The sequence below is a fragment of the Plasmodium coatneyi genome, chromosome 13, assembly GCF_001680005.1.
Source record: "Plasmodium coatneyi strain Hackeri chromosome 13, complete sequence".
NCBI lineage: Eukaryota > Apicomplexa > Aconoidasida > Haemosporida > Plasmodiidae > Plasmodium > Plasmodium coatneyi.
Genome location: NC_033568.1, coordinates 827,937 through 842,617, shown reverse-complemented (window position 1 = coordinate 842,617; position 14,681 = coordinate 827,937). Strand labels below are relative to the sequence as shown.

Genomic DNA, 14,681 nt, shown 5'->3' with positions numbered 1-14,681 from the left:
TTATCCCTTGCTTCCCCCCGATGGATGAAATGGACCAAATGTGCCCCCCATCAGGTGGTTGCAATTTTCCCCTTTCTGCGTCTTCTGAAAACGTTGGTGGGGACTCTACACCTGACTGGGTGTGCCACAGGAAGGGGTGCAATCCAGTTTGGGGATTTTCCTACGGGGAGAGGGGGGAATGACAGGAGTGGAATGGAAAAAAAAACAACGCAACGCAGTGTCAGGGGGGAATTCCCCAACGGGTGGCAAGACACAGGATGTGACGCAGCTCACCATGGTTGAGGGATATGTGCGGCGTCCCCACCCGCATGACGGATATATTGGGCGTCCGCACTTGCTTCACGCTGCAGGTCGGTGTGCACGGGGAATTGCTTTTTTCAGGGAGGACCGAAAGGATGAATGCTACAATCTTCGTTCTTCGCAGCTCCTCCAGATGCCTCTTTACGTTTCTTCGCAAACTGCGTAGATAGTTCCGTTTGTCTCCCCCGGGGGAGTGACTCCCCTTGGTGAGGCGTCCCCCCGTGAGTGCCGAATTTACTTTCCCAAGTTGGCTCCTCAGGAATGCAAAAATTGCCGCACAGTTGTCCAAAAGGTCCGTCCTAACGGTCGGTGAGAGCCGCATCTCTCCCCCCTTTTTGAGTCGAACCTCACGGATGTACTCCTCACGTGGCGCCTTGTTCTCACTGGAGCATAGAAACATTTTTCCACTTTTCATGGCATTAATTTTTTCCTTTGATTTGCTTAGGGTATCCAAATGGGACAGGCAAAATGAACTCCTCCCGAGGGCACTCCATCCATTTGGCGTTTCCAGTTCCTTCGTCAGGATGTCGCTTCCGTTCAGGAATTCCTTCACTCGTTTAGAAGAGAAGCTTCCAGGATGAAGGAGCTCCTCTTCAAAGGTACGGTTATCGAAAATTCTCTCTTTGACGCTACCCTTATCATCTTTAAGGTTTATTTCACTTTTTTTTAATTTTCCTTCCTCCTCATTTTTTGCATTTTTATGTACTTCCCCCTGCGTGGTTATGACGGAATAGTCTGCATCATGTGTTACCACGAATGGCTGCTTCGTCAATGAGTCTGTCTTCTCGACATGGCACCCGTGGGAACTCCTCCCCACAGCTTCGCTTAACAGTGGAGTAACAACCATTTGGAGGTCTTCTCCCTGGGGTGGACTAATCATGGGAGAAAACTCCCCTTCTTCGTTCACTTCCCCACAAGGTTGGTCTTTCCTTTCCTTTTTCTTCCTCTCTGAGTCTACCTCCAACCACATGGCTACAGTGTTATTTCCCCCCCCTTTTTCTGCTCTCCTTTTATGTAGACACTCTTTCTGGTGCCTCCTCTGGTGGATCAAGATATATGTTTTGACGTGGTTCATTAGATGCTTCTTCCTGTCTATGTATTTTCTGAGCAGCGCTTCGTTTTTGTTTTTCTGTAGGAAAAGTTCGCATGTGTCTGCTCGTTGGTAAGGCTCAGGTTGGCTTCTTCCCTTTGGTCTATCTTGTCCATCTGGGGTGGTTACCATCCCACTGGTTGACCCTGCCCGCCTGTCCTCCAACGCTCTCTTGGCCCGCTTAACAAACTGCACGAACTGTCCTCCAGGATGTCCTCCTGCATGTGCTGCTTCCCTAACCGAATGAACCTCCCTTATTCTTTTTACCCCGTTTAAAATTTTCCTCTTCAATTTGGTGACGGCCTTTTTGTACCGAACGATTTGGCACATTTCTTCCACCGGGTCGATTTGGTCCAGCGGGACAACTTGCTCAGCCTTTCCATGAATTGGGATGCTCTTTTTTGCCCTTTTTTCCCTCTTTCCCGTGGAGTTCTTTTTGCCGTTCTTCCTTCGTACCGTCTGTCCCCCAACGGATATGCCCACATTAACGGGGCACCCCTCTGCGCTCTCACCTCTTAACACTTCCTCCTCCTGGGTATCCATTTCACAAGGAGGGACAAAAGGAGAAATATTTTTACCCACCTTCACTGCTTCCTCCCTCCCAACCGTATAATGACGTGTCATTCCGTGTGTGTGTCCCCCCCTGTGGTCATCTCCGCCAGAAAATACAACCCTGGAACTTTTTCTCGTTCCCTCCTTGTCGTACGAAGAGACAGAATAAATTACATTGCAGGAAGAGGAAGAGGAAAAAGGTGACGACGACGATGAGGACGCTGAAGAAGACGATGATACAGTCAGGATGAGAGAGTTTTCCAAAGAATGATCAATGTCTACGCGTGAGGTACTTGTGTGCCTATTCTGTTCATCTGGGGGGAGATGCTCTTTCTTTCCTCCCTCACGTGGTGTTCCCCATTTTTCGTTCTTACTTCGATCTGGTCCGCCTCGGTGGCTGCCAGCTAAGTTTGGCCTAGCAACGTTAACACGGCCCCTTTGGAGTTTAAACCCTGCCCCCCGAGGGAGGAGTCCTTCTTTCCACCGGTTCGTTGTCGTCTTTTTCACCCATTCGGTTGAGTGCACAGCTTTAGTTCTCGAAGCATTTCCTCCCATGGGAAACAAATTAGGAGAGCTCTTCTTTCCATGTAAAGAAGAAGGTACTATGTCTATCGCAGAATTATTTTTTAAAAACTCTTTCTGTTTTTTTTTTCCTTTTGAGATTTGTACTGAGCGGGAAGAATTATTGTTTTGAAGGGAAAGGAGAATATCTTTTCTGTGTCTTTTTATTTTTTCGTTACTATTGGGGGTCGTTTTGGTGTTTTGCTCCTTTTTGCGCACTTGTGAGCAGGCAGGGTGTTGTTTTGGTGTGTCCTCGCCTGATTTTTGCGCTGCCAGGGGGTCTTCCTCCTTCGGTGCTTCCCTCAACTCTTCCTTTGGCCCCTCCGGTGATGCTCTCTTCGGCACCAATTTGGCGATTCTCTGTTGCGACCTGAGCCACTGCTTGGCCGTCCTGTTGACCCCCCTGGCCGAGCCTAGTTTTTGCGAAGAGGCATGGTTTCCCTTTTGAATGGCGGCCTTCTCCCCCCCATTTATGCAAAACGAATGGTAGCGAAAGATATTTTCCTTTTTTTTAGGACCGTCCAAAGTTCCTTCCTTGGAGAAGCTAGCTCTGCTGAGGCACTGCAGTAGGTGCAGTTTGTCGCTTTCCGAGATGAAGGAGTTTTTTCTTCCCCCCTTTGGTTTTCCCTCGTTCGGTTTGTTCTGCTCAATTGGTTGTGTAGACCCATTCTGTTCATTCATATCCTCCCCTGAGAAAACCATATTGGTGGAGTTTTCTCGTTTCAACCTTTCTTCGTATTTTTTAATAAAGTCCAAGAGGTTTTTATTCCCATCGAGATCTATGAACAAGCTTTCCTCCATCTTTGGTATCTGCCCGGTGGCTGTCTGCGCCACAGTGTTGTTTAGACTAGCTCTAGGGTGGTATCCCCTTGGTTTAAAAAGGTAAGCCACGGGAAGACAGGTGAAATGGTAACAAACTCGGCTTGCATTCACACAAACCGACCAGATACCGTGTCCTCATTCTGTTATTCTCTTCCAACGAAGGGGCGTGACGATGGTTTCTCCATCAATCGAGAAAAGTGCGAAAACTTTTTAACCCTCATGGGGGAAGCAAACATAACTGCTTTGTTAGTGTATCCACATTTTTCGCACAACTTAGGGAGCGATACGATTGGGACATAGGGGAAGAGGAAAGTCCCCTATTCTCCGTGCGGCTTAGTGCAAGCCCCATGGTTGGACTCATCCCCTCCACAAAAAAAAAGAAACCTGTTCCATTTCTGTTTTGCCACCCTGGGAAGGAAGCGACTGCATGTATTTCCCGAAGTTTGTGCCCCCAACGGAAGCTAGGTGGTAGAGTTTTCTAAATGTGTGAAGGAGCTAAACGACTAACCAGTCGATCCTCAAAAACCACGGAACCACCACCACCACCTTTGTGAAGTTTACACCGATGTAGCTTTGCACGCACGTGTGTGCACTCCACATGCAAATGAAGAAAGTACTAAAGTTGGGACAAGAACTCAAAGAAGAGAAATCTCACACGCAGTGTATGCCCTCTATTATGCCAGCACAGTTTCGCAGAAAAAAAGAAAAATTTACAGCATTTTTATTTTTCCCCTTCTCCAAGGAGCATTCACATGAAGAAGCAAAAGGGGAAAAATAAGCATGTCATATTATGTCATGAATTTTTTTTTTTTTTTTTTATTTTAAAAAAAGAACTGTTCTGTCCTCTTTCAATTTTCGTAGTAGCTACATGCGGATCTACCTCTTTAACTTTCTTTCCTGGACGAACAAAATGGACAACTGGTGAATCCTTTTGTAGGGAGAGTCACCGTGCCGCATATGGTTAATTCATACCCTTGTAAGCCTTTCGGCCAGCCTCCATCGAGCAGAGGGCTTCCCAACAAGTTTGGGTCCCAAAACGGGTTACATTTGAAAATGGTGTGGCAACTCAAATGGATTGGCAAGAATTGGTGCAATTCTCCCACTGGTAGGCAGCTGCTTCGAAATGATGACAAAGTGGGGGTGCATACGTAAGGCTCAACCGATCATTCCTTCTAGCCCCCCACGCTGCGGCAAATATATGCCTACCAATTTGGCCCCCCTCTATTTACGACATCCCCAGTACTTATGGGAAAAACCCTGGGGGGGAACAAAGCAGGTAGCAGAGTTGTAAGGATCATCTTCCCTTCTGTGCTTCCTACTGGGGGTCCATTTCTTTCCAGTTCTACCGTTTGGCTGTTCCTTCTCGGTTGAGTCTTTCGGTGGGGTCACCGATTACCCTCAAAAAAGTATACATAAATATATCTATGAGAATGTACAAGTGTGTGTATGAAAACAAAGGAACACTTTCCCCCTTGGGGTAGGATGACAATAATTCCTTCGTTTTGTTTTCCTAACGACTACCTACTGAACGGGGGCGCATGTGCAACAGGATCGACCCTTATGTTTGGCGAAATGATAATAGCTCTCTCCACTTTTCCACCTCAAATTGGATGTTCCTTTTTTTCAAAAGTGAAGGATCTACTGGGCAATACCATCTTCACTGCACAGCGGCGTGGTTCCATGGGGAGGTATCAAAATCAAGCCATTTTAAGTGCGCACCATTGGCCCCCTTTTTGGGTCATCGTTAATTCAGCTTTTTTTCCAGAGGGGAGTTGCTCCCTCGTTGTAACGTACCAGCATTTATCTACATATATTATGTATATCATCATCGTTTTTTTTTTTTTTTTTTTTTTTTTCCGACACGCAGCTGTAAAAGTTGCTTTTCCCGTGTGAGCTGCTGCAGTGAGTGAATAAACGGAGGGAGCCTAGCGTAGGCGGTGCAGGCGACGGTGCATGCCCCCGTAGATCCCATCACCACGCAGCTGTTTTGTGCATCCCCCCGGAAAAGTTTTCAGTTACGGTTAGCATTACCTTGCAAGCTCTCCTGTAATTTATTTTCACCACGGCGCATTGTATGTTATCCTTTTCTGTGCCATTTTTTTCTCCACGCCATTTCCCGAGTTTGCTCTTTTTCCCCTCCCCACTGTGCTTCCTACATGCCGTCCCCTGTTCTACATTCCACCCCGTTAGAGGATTCTCTACTTCTTCCTTTCCCCCTCCAGCGTTGTTCTGCAATGTAGAGCAACTCCCCCCGAGCATCACCCATACGTACGTACGTACATAAGTACATGGGCGTATTTGTTCCCCGTGTAACGGCGCGCGACTCACTCCAGCTTGACATGGCTCGATTTGTTCAGTCCCCCGTACACCCCCTGTTAGCACAGGAACTTTGCGGCGGAAGGACATACCACGCGTGTACGTAGCTAAGCGTGCATGCATACAAATAAGGGGGAAGAGCAAAAAGTGCCTATACGTTAGGCACGTGAATAAAGGAAAAAAAAAAAAAAAAAAAAAGTAAAAAAAACAACCATCAGTTGGAACTGCAAAGAGAACTATATGCGCGCTTTGTCACGTCTTTGAATGCCGCCCCAACGATGTCCCACGTCATCGAAGCGCAGAGCTGCCTTGAGTTTTTTTTTTTTTTTTTTTTTTTTTTTTTTTTTCGAATGTGATATACTTAAAGGCGTAAGAGAGTAGAAAGCCTCCGTCTGCAAAACTGCTTATGCGCATGAACGTGCTCGTCTACGCATGCGCGTATGGGTCGCTCCTTTGTCTGTCTGTTTGTCCACAAGTGAATTTTTTTTTTTTACGAAAGAGTTATTTGCGAGCGCGCCCCGTGTGTCCTTTGTTGTGTTATATGCGTCTTTTCCGGCGAGCCCTGCGTGGCCAAGTTTACACGCAACGATTTCGCAGACTGCGGTTTTGCAGATTGCGGTTTCGGTGAGAGGTGTTTTTTTTCCGCTCGATCTCTCCACCCTTTTAGGCGCACTGCTGCACCGGCCAAGAACGATGCGGCAAAGCGCCTCCAAGCCAACCATGTGTTCGCAAGGATAGTGAATTTTTTTTCAGTTTTCCATCACGCCAACACATTCGAATTCGTATTAAGCACAAAGAAGAGTTGCTTCAATGGACAGAAACGCATTTCTATTTTTGCAAGATGTTTCCCACAGTGCGCACAAACGTACACGTATGTCACTGGTTGCTTTGTTGCCCTCCCTTGTTGCTCCTCCCTATGTTAAAGCTAGCACTCGTTTGGGGCATGAAGGAAAATGGGAAATGCAATAAATAAACTGATTGATCATTACAGCAATGTAGAAAAGAAGAAGAAGAGCGAGTACAAGTTTGGGAAGGTGTTGGGCTGCGGGTCCTTCGGGTGAGCGTCTACATGCGTCTGTCTATGTGTAGTTACTCCTTTACATTTGAGTGGTTACTCGTTTGCATTTTAATGGTTACCCCTCATGCGGTCGAAAATTCCACCCCCACAGAGTCGTGCGAGAATGCATCAACAAACAAACGAAGGAAGTGTACGCCGTGAAGATCATAAAAAAAAAAAAAAAAACACAAAAAAAATTTAAACTTTGAGAAAATGGTAAAAAATGAAATAAAGTACCTCTCCGTAATGAGCCACGAAAATATCATCAAATTTAAGGACTTCTTTGAGGACAAACATAAGTTTTACATAATTCTGGAAAAGTGTGAAGGGGGAGAGTTGTTTTATACAGTGGTGAAAAATAAGTGTCTACTGGAGAGTGAGTCCATCCAGATTGTACGCCAGGTGGGTCTGCGTTAATGGAATTGCCTGCCAATGCGGGGCTGCTTTTTTTTTTTTTTCGAATTTTTTCCTGAATGACCTTCCACTTCATCTCCCCCTCAGATCTGCTGCGCACTGGAGTATTTGCACTCGAGGAACATAATTCACCGGGACATTAAGGTAAGGCCAACGGGGGAATCACCCCAACGGAGGAGTTACCCCAATGGAAAAGTCACCCCAATTGGAGAAATTCCCCTTCTTCCCCCCTCAGGCAGAGAACTTCCTCTTTAAAAATAAAAACACGAAAAGCATCAAGTTGATTGACTTCGGAATGGCCAAGAAGGTGAGCGTCCAACCATCGGCTGGACCAGTGGACATATGGACGTGTGGACAGCGTGATCCCTACTACTAGCACGCTCCTTTGAGCAGCTTCACACACGTTGCAAATTTATCCCCCCCCCACAGGTGAACTGCGAATACCTAACCGAACTGTGCGGCTCCCCCCATTACATTTCGCCTGAACTGATCAGGTAAAAATGAAAAAAAAATGAAGTAATTTTTTTTAGTAAAAATAAAAGCACACAAAGAGATAACCACGTGCAGTGCCAAACGAGCTTCACACACCAACACGTATACACACCTCCTGCAGGAAGAAGTACACAATCTCGTCGGACATTTGGGCCCTGGGGGTGATGGTGTTCTTCATGCTGACTGGAAAATACCCATTTGAGGGGAAGAACACTCCCAAAGTTGTGGTAACCAAAAGGGAAAAAAAAAAAATGTTTGCCCAGCTGGTTAAGCGGCAAATAAACCAATGCGCAAAGTAGTGACGATAACGCGTTGACGTGAAGACGCACACCAGTATTGTTTGACCCCCCCATGTGATGTGCATGCCCCCCCTTTTTGTAACTTCCCCAGGACGAAATACTCAACAAAAATATAAACTGGAAGAGCAAAGAATTCTCCTCCCTTTCCGTCGAGGTTGGCATAGAGAAAGAGAGGGCCGCGAGAAAGAAAAAAAAAGAAACGTGCACACAGCGTTTTATTATTTTATTTTTTTTCCTTTTTCCTTTTTAAGGCCGTGGATTTTTTAAAAAAGCTGTTGGAGAGAAATGAAAAGAAAAGACTCACGGCATATCAAGGTTAGTCTAAGGCGTCCAGATTGGCGGCACGGAGAGTTGCGCGTTTAATTAAATAGACAACCGCCCGCGTAACTAATTCGACACTTCCGATGAGCTGAAATTGCACCTCCCTTTTCCTGCAGCGCTCAACCACCCGTGGATCAAGCCCCAAGTGGAGTAGCCCACCTTTGAGAGCGTCTTTTTTTTTTTTTTTTTTTTTTTTCCCATCCCCCCCATTTGTTTTGTCTATGCTCTTAGCGGTCCTGCATCCCCCACTTGCCCCTACGTTATTGTGCGTCTCGTAATTATCAATTACCAGCAGAAGCGTACGCGTGAGGGACGACTCATTTTTGTTCCCCATTCGGTTTCCCATTTGGTTGCCTATTTGTTTCACCACTTTTTGTCGCTTCATTTTGTTAGCCCACGTTGGCCCCCTTTTTTTATTATTTTATTATTTTTTTTTGTCTCCTTCATCTCGTCGTAATTACGAGCAACCCACTTTATCGACGTCCACCATTTGTTTAACCCTTTCATTTTGGCTAGCTGTTTTTTTTTTTTTTTTTTTTTTTTTCTTGGACGCTTTCATAATTGAAGAACTTTACAAAACGGCCTCCCTCGCCAAAGAGGTTGTGTCCAAAGGAATGTGTCTTCGTGCAGCAGGGGCACATAGACAAACATAAATATGCCTCTCCCAAGAAGCTTCACACGCCGATACAGCATATAACCATTTCAACCTCACAGAGGGAAGGCACCCCGTAGTAGTTGGCTGGTAAAATTAATCAGAAAAAAAATTAAGATTTAATTTAAAAGAAAAAAAAAAATTCTTTTGTAGCAATATGATTTTTGCACTTTGGAAGGGGGTAGCGCAGAAGGGGATTATTTCCCCCTTCACCTCATGACTTCTCCCCCCACCGAGGATAAAAACATGTGTACAATAAACAATGCGCCTCTAGGGGAATACAACTTTTACGCGGAACCGATACGCTAGTTCGAGGTGTCAAACGCAGCAAAAGCGAGGACACATGACACATGCAAATGGAAGCAGCTCACGTGTCTCATTTGCTCAGCTTCGCAGCCGGTTCGAAACGGCTCACTTGACAAAAATGTTGTTCTTCTTGCTCCTGAACTGAGCCACGCCCACCGTTGCCACCGTGGCAGAGGATCCTCGGATGGAGTTCTTGTAGCGGTCATCCTTCCCCTTGGATGCATCCAGGGGAGCGCCTCCTCCGAAGCCGTTAAACTTCCTGTTGTTCCTCTTGGCAGTGTCAGGCGTTTTCTTTTTCTCTTTAAAATGCTCAATGCTTAATTTAATACCGTTGCAGTAGAGGCCCAGGTCTAACAGCAGCTTCTGACTCTGTCGGCAGTCCAGCTCAGCGATGGCGTAGGAATAGTTTTCAGGCGCTTTTCCCTTGTCGTAGCTAAGAGAACTGAACCAACTGGAAAACGACTTTTTGGCTGACCGCTGATATATGTCCACTTGCACGGCATGTCCGTCGTTGTAATTTTTCAGTCTGTCGATAATGCAGTCATGGATTTTTTTCTTGTCCATATTTTTGTGTATATTGTGAATAATAATTTTTTTGTCATTTGCGTTTATTTCGTGTTCTTCCGTTTCTTCCTCTTGGGTCTCCACGTCGGTTTCTCCTTCCTCGGTGGGCTTCTCCTCCTGTGCGTGCTTCTCCCCATCGGCATGCTTTGCTCCCTCTTGCACCTTCTGACTGGCACCTGCGGGAGTTCCATTTTCTGCCGAGTTGGCCCCTGTGTTATTTTTCATCACTCGGAAGACCCAGCTGTTCGGGTCCACTTTGCTGCTCTTCTCCTTTTCTTTCTTTTTTTTCTTGCCATTTTCATTAAGGGTTTTTTCTTCCTTGAGGATGGTTTCCATCTTGGGGCACTTCTCCTCGCTGTCTACCTTCCACGCGTTGTTGCTTCCGTCGCTTTTGTTTTTCTTCATCTTCTTCTCGTCCGTCGTTGCATCTGGTTTGGAAGTAACGTCGTCCTTCTCTTCCGCCTCCTTACCGATGCTCATCCCCGCGCGGGTAGTAGCTGCTGCCGTGATATCGGCCTTCTCTTTGGCTCCTTCCTTTTTCGCCGACCCGTCATTCGTTGCCTGCGTTTGGGTGTTTCCAACACCATTTGCATTACTGTTCGTTGTGTGCACATCCTCCTCTTCTTTCTTCAGTTTGTTGCTTTTTTTTAACGTTGCGTCAGTTCCAATAGATTCAGGATCGTGCTGTCCCGTCACCTTCTTTACCGGTTTGCCTAAACCCTGTGTTCTTTTGAGCAATGCCGCTTCGTCCTTCTTAGAGTAGGCACCTTTCTTTGCCCCTCGTTCGCTTCCTCTGTTCAGTTGGGCCATTTCCGCGTCGGCTTCCGTCTCCATCTCTGCTTCTTCTAGATCTTCCTCGAACCGTTCCAGGTCCTGCTGCTCCTCGTCGTCCTCTTCCATATCATCTTCTTCGCCCACATCGAGATAGTCGACTTCTTCGTCATCCTCATGATGGAATCCGTCACCAGGTTTGCTATGTGGGTACTTCGCAAGGTGGTTCTTTCCCTCCGTAGATTTATTCATCACCGAGGAGGTCAGCACGGACTGCTTGGTGCCGGTTCCATACGCGGCATGTCCAGGAGGATAGTTTCCTTCATCCAGTTGCCCCTTAATGGTGGACGCTTTTGCTTTACTCTTCTGGGTAGATGTCAAAACGGGTTCTACATCTGTCTTCTTCACAGCTCCTTTTTTCAATCCGTTTTCGCCCATTTTGGGGATGATCCCTGTCTTCTCCCCAAGGGTAGCATTCAGCTTGCTAACTTTAGCTTTCTTCTTTGTGCCATCATCTTTTCCTTTCACATCGAGGGCATGACTTCCTGTGATAGCCTTCCCTACCATACTAACCTGAGACGACTCCTCCAGCTGTTGATCCAGCTGTTGATGCAACTGCTGATCCGCCACGTCAAGGTAGTAGTAGTGCACAAAGTCTACGTCCACGTAGTACTGGCACACGGTGTACTTATGCAAATGTATATTCTGCACGAAGTAATAGAATACGTTGGTGCTTTTATTTTTTTTTATTTTTCCATGTATGTACAGGTAAATTTCCTCATGCAGGTTAATCACTTCGATGGAGTTTATATGGACTGTGCATTCGTTTATTTCTAGCTGGTCATAATATTCTGCGATCGTTTTTTTGTTTTTCATTTTTATCGTATTTCCACTTTTTTCGCACCCTTCGACGTTTATTTGGCTGAGGTTAAAAAATTTGTCCGCGTCGCTCTGCTGGTTTGTGGGGCTATCCTGGTGGGGGGACCCTCCTTCCCCTCCTGCCTTATTTAACAGTCCATTCTGGTAATTAAAGCTCAGCAGCAGAACAGCATTTTCCGCGTAAAAGTTGTGCATCATAGCCTTCTTCGTGTGCAGGACGTAGTAGTACTGGTATATGAACATGTAGGCGATGTTGTAGGCACTTCCCGTTGTGGGGTCCAAATTTTTGTTCTTCACGTCGGTGAGGTGGTTATTCGGATTGGATACTTGTGGTCTCTTAATCGTCTCTGCATTGGTGACTCCATCAATGGGTGTGTTTACCCCCTTCTGTGCATCATTCTTCGTAAAATTCACCTCCTTTGCGTTGTTGTATGCGTCTCGATGGTTACTGCTTCCCCTGGTGGTACCAACGTTAGGTGCGTTCTTACGGAAGGACATATCTACTTCCTCTTCCTCATCGTTACCATCATCGTCTTCTACGTCGTCGTTTTCATCTTCTTCGTAATCGTCGCCCCTCTTCGCATGGTCCTCCTTCACCACTTTCATGCCCACCTTGCTCACATCATTGCTGTTGTTGCTGTTGTTGTTGTTTCTCTCCCCGTTAATCATAATTAGCATGGGTTCTTTCTTTTGGTTGCTCAAGACGGATGGGTTCTGCAGCGTGTTTTTTCCCCTTGGGGGTTCTCTCCTCAGCTGATCGTTCGCATTGTAGGGATCCTGTCCCCCAGCCTCCCTGTTCCCACTGTGTGCATTGGTATGCACTCCAGTGTGTGTCGTTCCATGTGTGGCACCATGATTGTAGCTGCCCCCTGTGCTATTACCCATATTGGCGTCGAAATAGTTTACCTTCTTCTGCCCAGACATGTTCATGCAAGACGTACCGTCTCCTACATCGTAGTAGCGGTTCACATTTTTGGGACCACCGACGTTAACATAATTCTCCCTATTACTATCATAGTTGTAGTTCTTGTAGTTCCTGTTCCCGTGGGTTACTTCTGCGTGACTGTTGTTGTTCGTTCCATCATGCATGCTGCTCAGGTAGTTTTCATAGTTCTGTCTGCCTTCCTTCTTGGGGTGAACATTATACGTATTCTTGTTGTAGAATTTTCCCTGGTGGCTGTTTCCGTGGTGACTGCTCCCTGGGTGTGCGTTTCCCTGGTTGCCTGCCCCATTGTTGATGCTGCCACTGGTGTTGTTCCCGTGGGCGGCATCCACATGGTATGCATTCATTCCTCCGGTTGTCCCTCCGTTTAGCAACTTCTGCTTCTCGAAGTGGTATATATCATCATTGTAACTCATCATGGTGCTGCTGTTTTTGGGATCTGTTCCGCTGGCACTGTTGGGAGGGACCATACCCGCTCCGCTGAAATTACTTCTTCTCTTGTAGTACATATTGGAGTTGTTGTTAAGGTTACCTGGGTTATTCGTGGTACTTCCCTGGAAGACGTTACAGACGTTGTCGCCTACGTGGTGGGGACCCTGGTTGGAGTGGCTCCCTTGTGTATTCTGTCCACCTTGGGGATTCACAGGGCCGCTCCCTTGCCCAAGACACTGCTTCGCGCTGGAATATTTATTTTTGTAAAAGAAGAGGGGGAACTTATTCTTACTCTTGTTATGCTGCTTCGTGTCAGTGCCTCTGTAATTCATTTTTTCGAGCGGCAGTAAACAGGGATGGGGAGGGCAGATCGGCCTGGTGAGTCAACCAGGACTGCTTGGCACAGGTGAGCAGAAAGAAAAATATATATATATATATGCGTGTAGGAACTGCTACCCCCACAAGGGTAATAACACGATAGGGTGTGTTTCTCCAGGGGGGCGGGCAGTCTACTTCATTTCTCTCCTCCGCCTCGGCGCGAAAGGGACGTCCAAGGGGAGGTGAACAATGGAGGGTAAAAAATGGAGGAGTGATACTGGGACGATAAAGGAATTTATGAATGGAGTGATAGAAGCTGAACGAGGTACGACTGCCGTTTGGATTGCTGAGGCATGAACGTTCCTCCTCATACAAATCTGTGCTCCGCGCGATGTCACTGGGGGGCTGGCTTTTTTTTCCCCAGCTTCCACTACATGACTTTGCAGAAACAGCAATTCACAGGCGTATACTCTGCAATTGCGTTTGCGATGGTCGTGGCGATAGTAGCGACGATTGGCGATAACAGGATTGCTTTATTGTTTTGCCTCTGTTTTTATTTTCCTTTTTTTTTCTGTTGTTTTTGTTTTTGCTTTTGTTTTTTTGGGGAATTTTTTTTTTTTTTTTTTTTTCCTTTTCCTCTCTTTAACGTTGTCGAGCGTAATAAAAAATCGAGTGCAGTTTTGCTTGACGCGAATTGATATGTGGGAAGCTGCAGGAGCTGGGGGCTTGGAAAAAATGGGGCACTAAAAATTTCCCCTTGGCTGGAACGAGTTCGACGTGGTGAAGGTGCCCACTGTTGGGGTGATCACATGAAGGATGGGGGGGCGGCTGCTACTGGGGGTAGCATGCATATATGCGCAATAACATGCGGTACAAACTTATTGCCGTGGTTTTTTTTAACAAAAATTACAGAGCGGAATGCGAGAAGGGGAGGCGATGAAAAAGGCGGCTTCCTTTTGCAGGTAATGGTTTAACGTGGCCTATGATGCATTGTTATGATTTTTTTTTTCTTTCTTTCCCCGCCAAACTGCGGTGGCGGAGTTTGACCCATTAGGCTTGTGGCCGCGTGGTACACCATCTCGTCGCGCATTGGCTTTTTGCGCAAAAAAAAAGGGGAGGGAACACCATCGTCCCTGGGGGAACGGCATACAGGAAAAAGAAATATATATGAATTAAATGAATATGTGTACGCATCACACGGGCACATTTTTCTTTTTTTCTTTCTGTTGTTTTTGCTTTTTTTACTTTTTTTTGTTTCTTCGCATTTTGGGAGGCAATTAAAGGCTCGTCGCGCTTGCCTAGTTGCCCCACGAAAAGCCATCCACTCGGCCCCTACGCACCTCGCACAGTCATATTGCACATCCCTTCGTAGACCCTCCCCCAACTGAACACATTTTACATTTTTCCTTTTTCCCCACCTTGTGTTAACACTCCATCATGAGAGAAGTAGAGTGGGAAGTGATGCCGGCCTTTTCCTTTTTTCCACCACACCCAGAATTAGTCATATGGAAATAGAAAAAAAAAAAACGTATCTCTCCATTTTGAGGGGACAAAAAAAAAAAAAAAAAAAAAAACATCCTACCACGCGGAGG

General features: G+C 46.3%; 3 protein-coding genes across 3 annotated transcripts; 1 reads left to right on the top strand and 2 right to left on the bottom strand.

Annotated features, from left to right (window-relative positions):
* Positions 1-50: 50 nt before the first annotated feature.
* On the bottom strand, positions 51-3,304 carry PCOAH_00049060 (Uncharacterized protein; the record flags this gene model as incomplete). Its single annotated transcript, XM_020061689.1, has 2 exons — positions 51-160; positions 274-3,304. 2 exons carry the CDS (start codon positions 3,302-3,304, stop codon positions 51-53), a joined length of 3,141 nt encoding a protein of 1,046 aa, XP_019917433.1.
* A 3,290-nt stretch (positions 3,305-6,594) lies between these two features.
* On the top strand, positions 6,595-8,378 carry PCOAH_00049050 (Calcium-dependent protein kinase; the record flags this gene model as incomplete). The annotated part of the gene is made up of 10 exons (XM_020061688.1): positions 6,595-6,698; positions 6,811-6,856; positions 6,975-7,100; positions 7,200-7,256; positions 7,348-7,419; positions 7,542-7,606; positions 7,726-7,831; positions 7,995-8,057; positions 8,155-8,218; positions 8,341-8,378. The coding sequence occupies 10 exons, from the start codon at positions 6,595-6,597 to the stop codon at positions 8,376-8,378; spliced, it is 741 nt and encodes a 246-aa protein (XP_019917121.1).
* Positions 8,379-9,287: 909 nt separating this feature from the next.
* PCOAH_00049040 (Uncharacterized protein) lies at positions 9,288-13,103 on the bottom strand (the record flags this gene model as incomplete). Its single annotated transcript, XM_020061687.1, has 1 exon — positions 9,288-13,103. One exon carries the CDS (start codon positions 13,101-13,103, stop codon positions 9,288-9,290), a length of 3,816 nt encoding a protein of 1,271 aa, XP_019917225.1.
* Between the last annotated feature and the right edge of the window lie 1,578 nt (positions 13,104-14,681).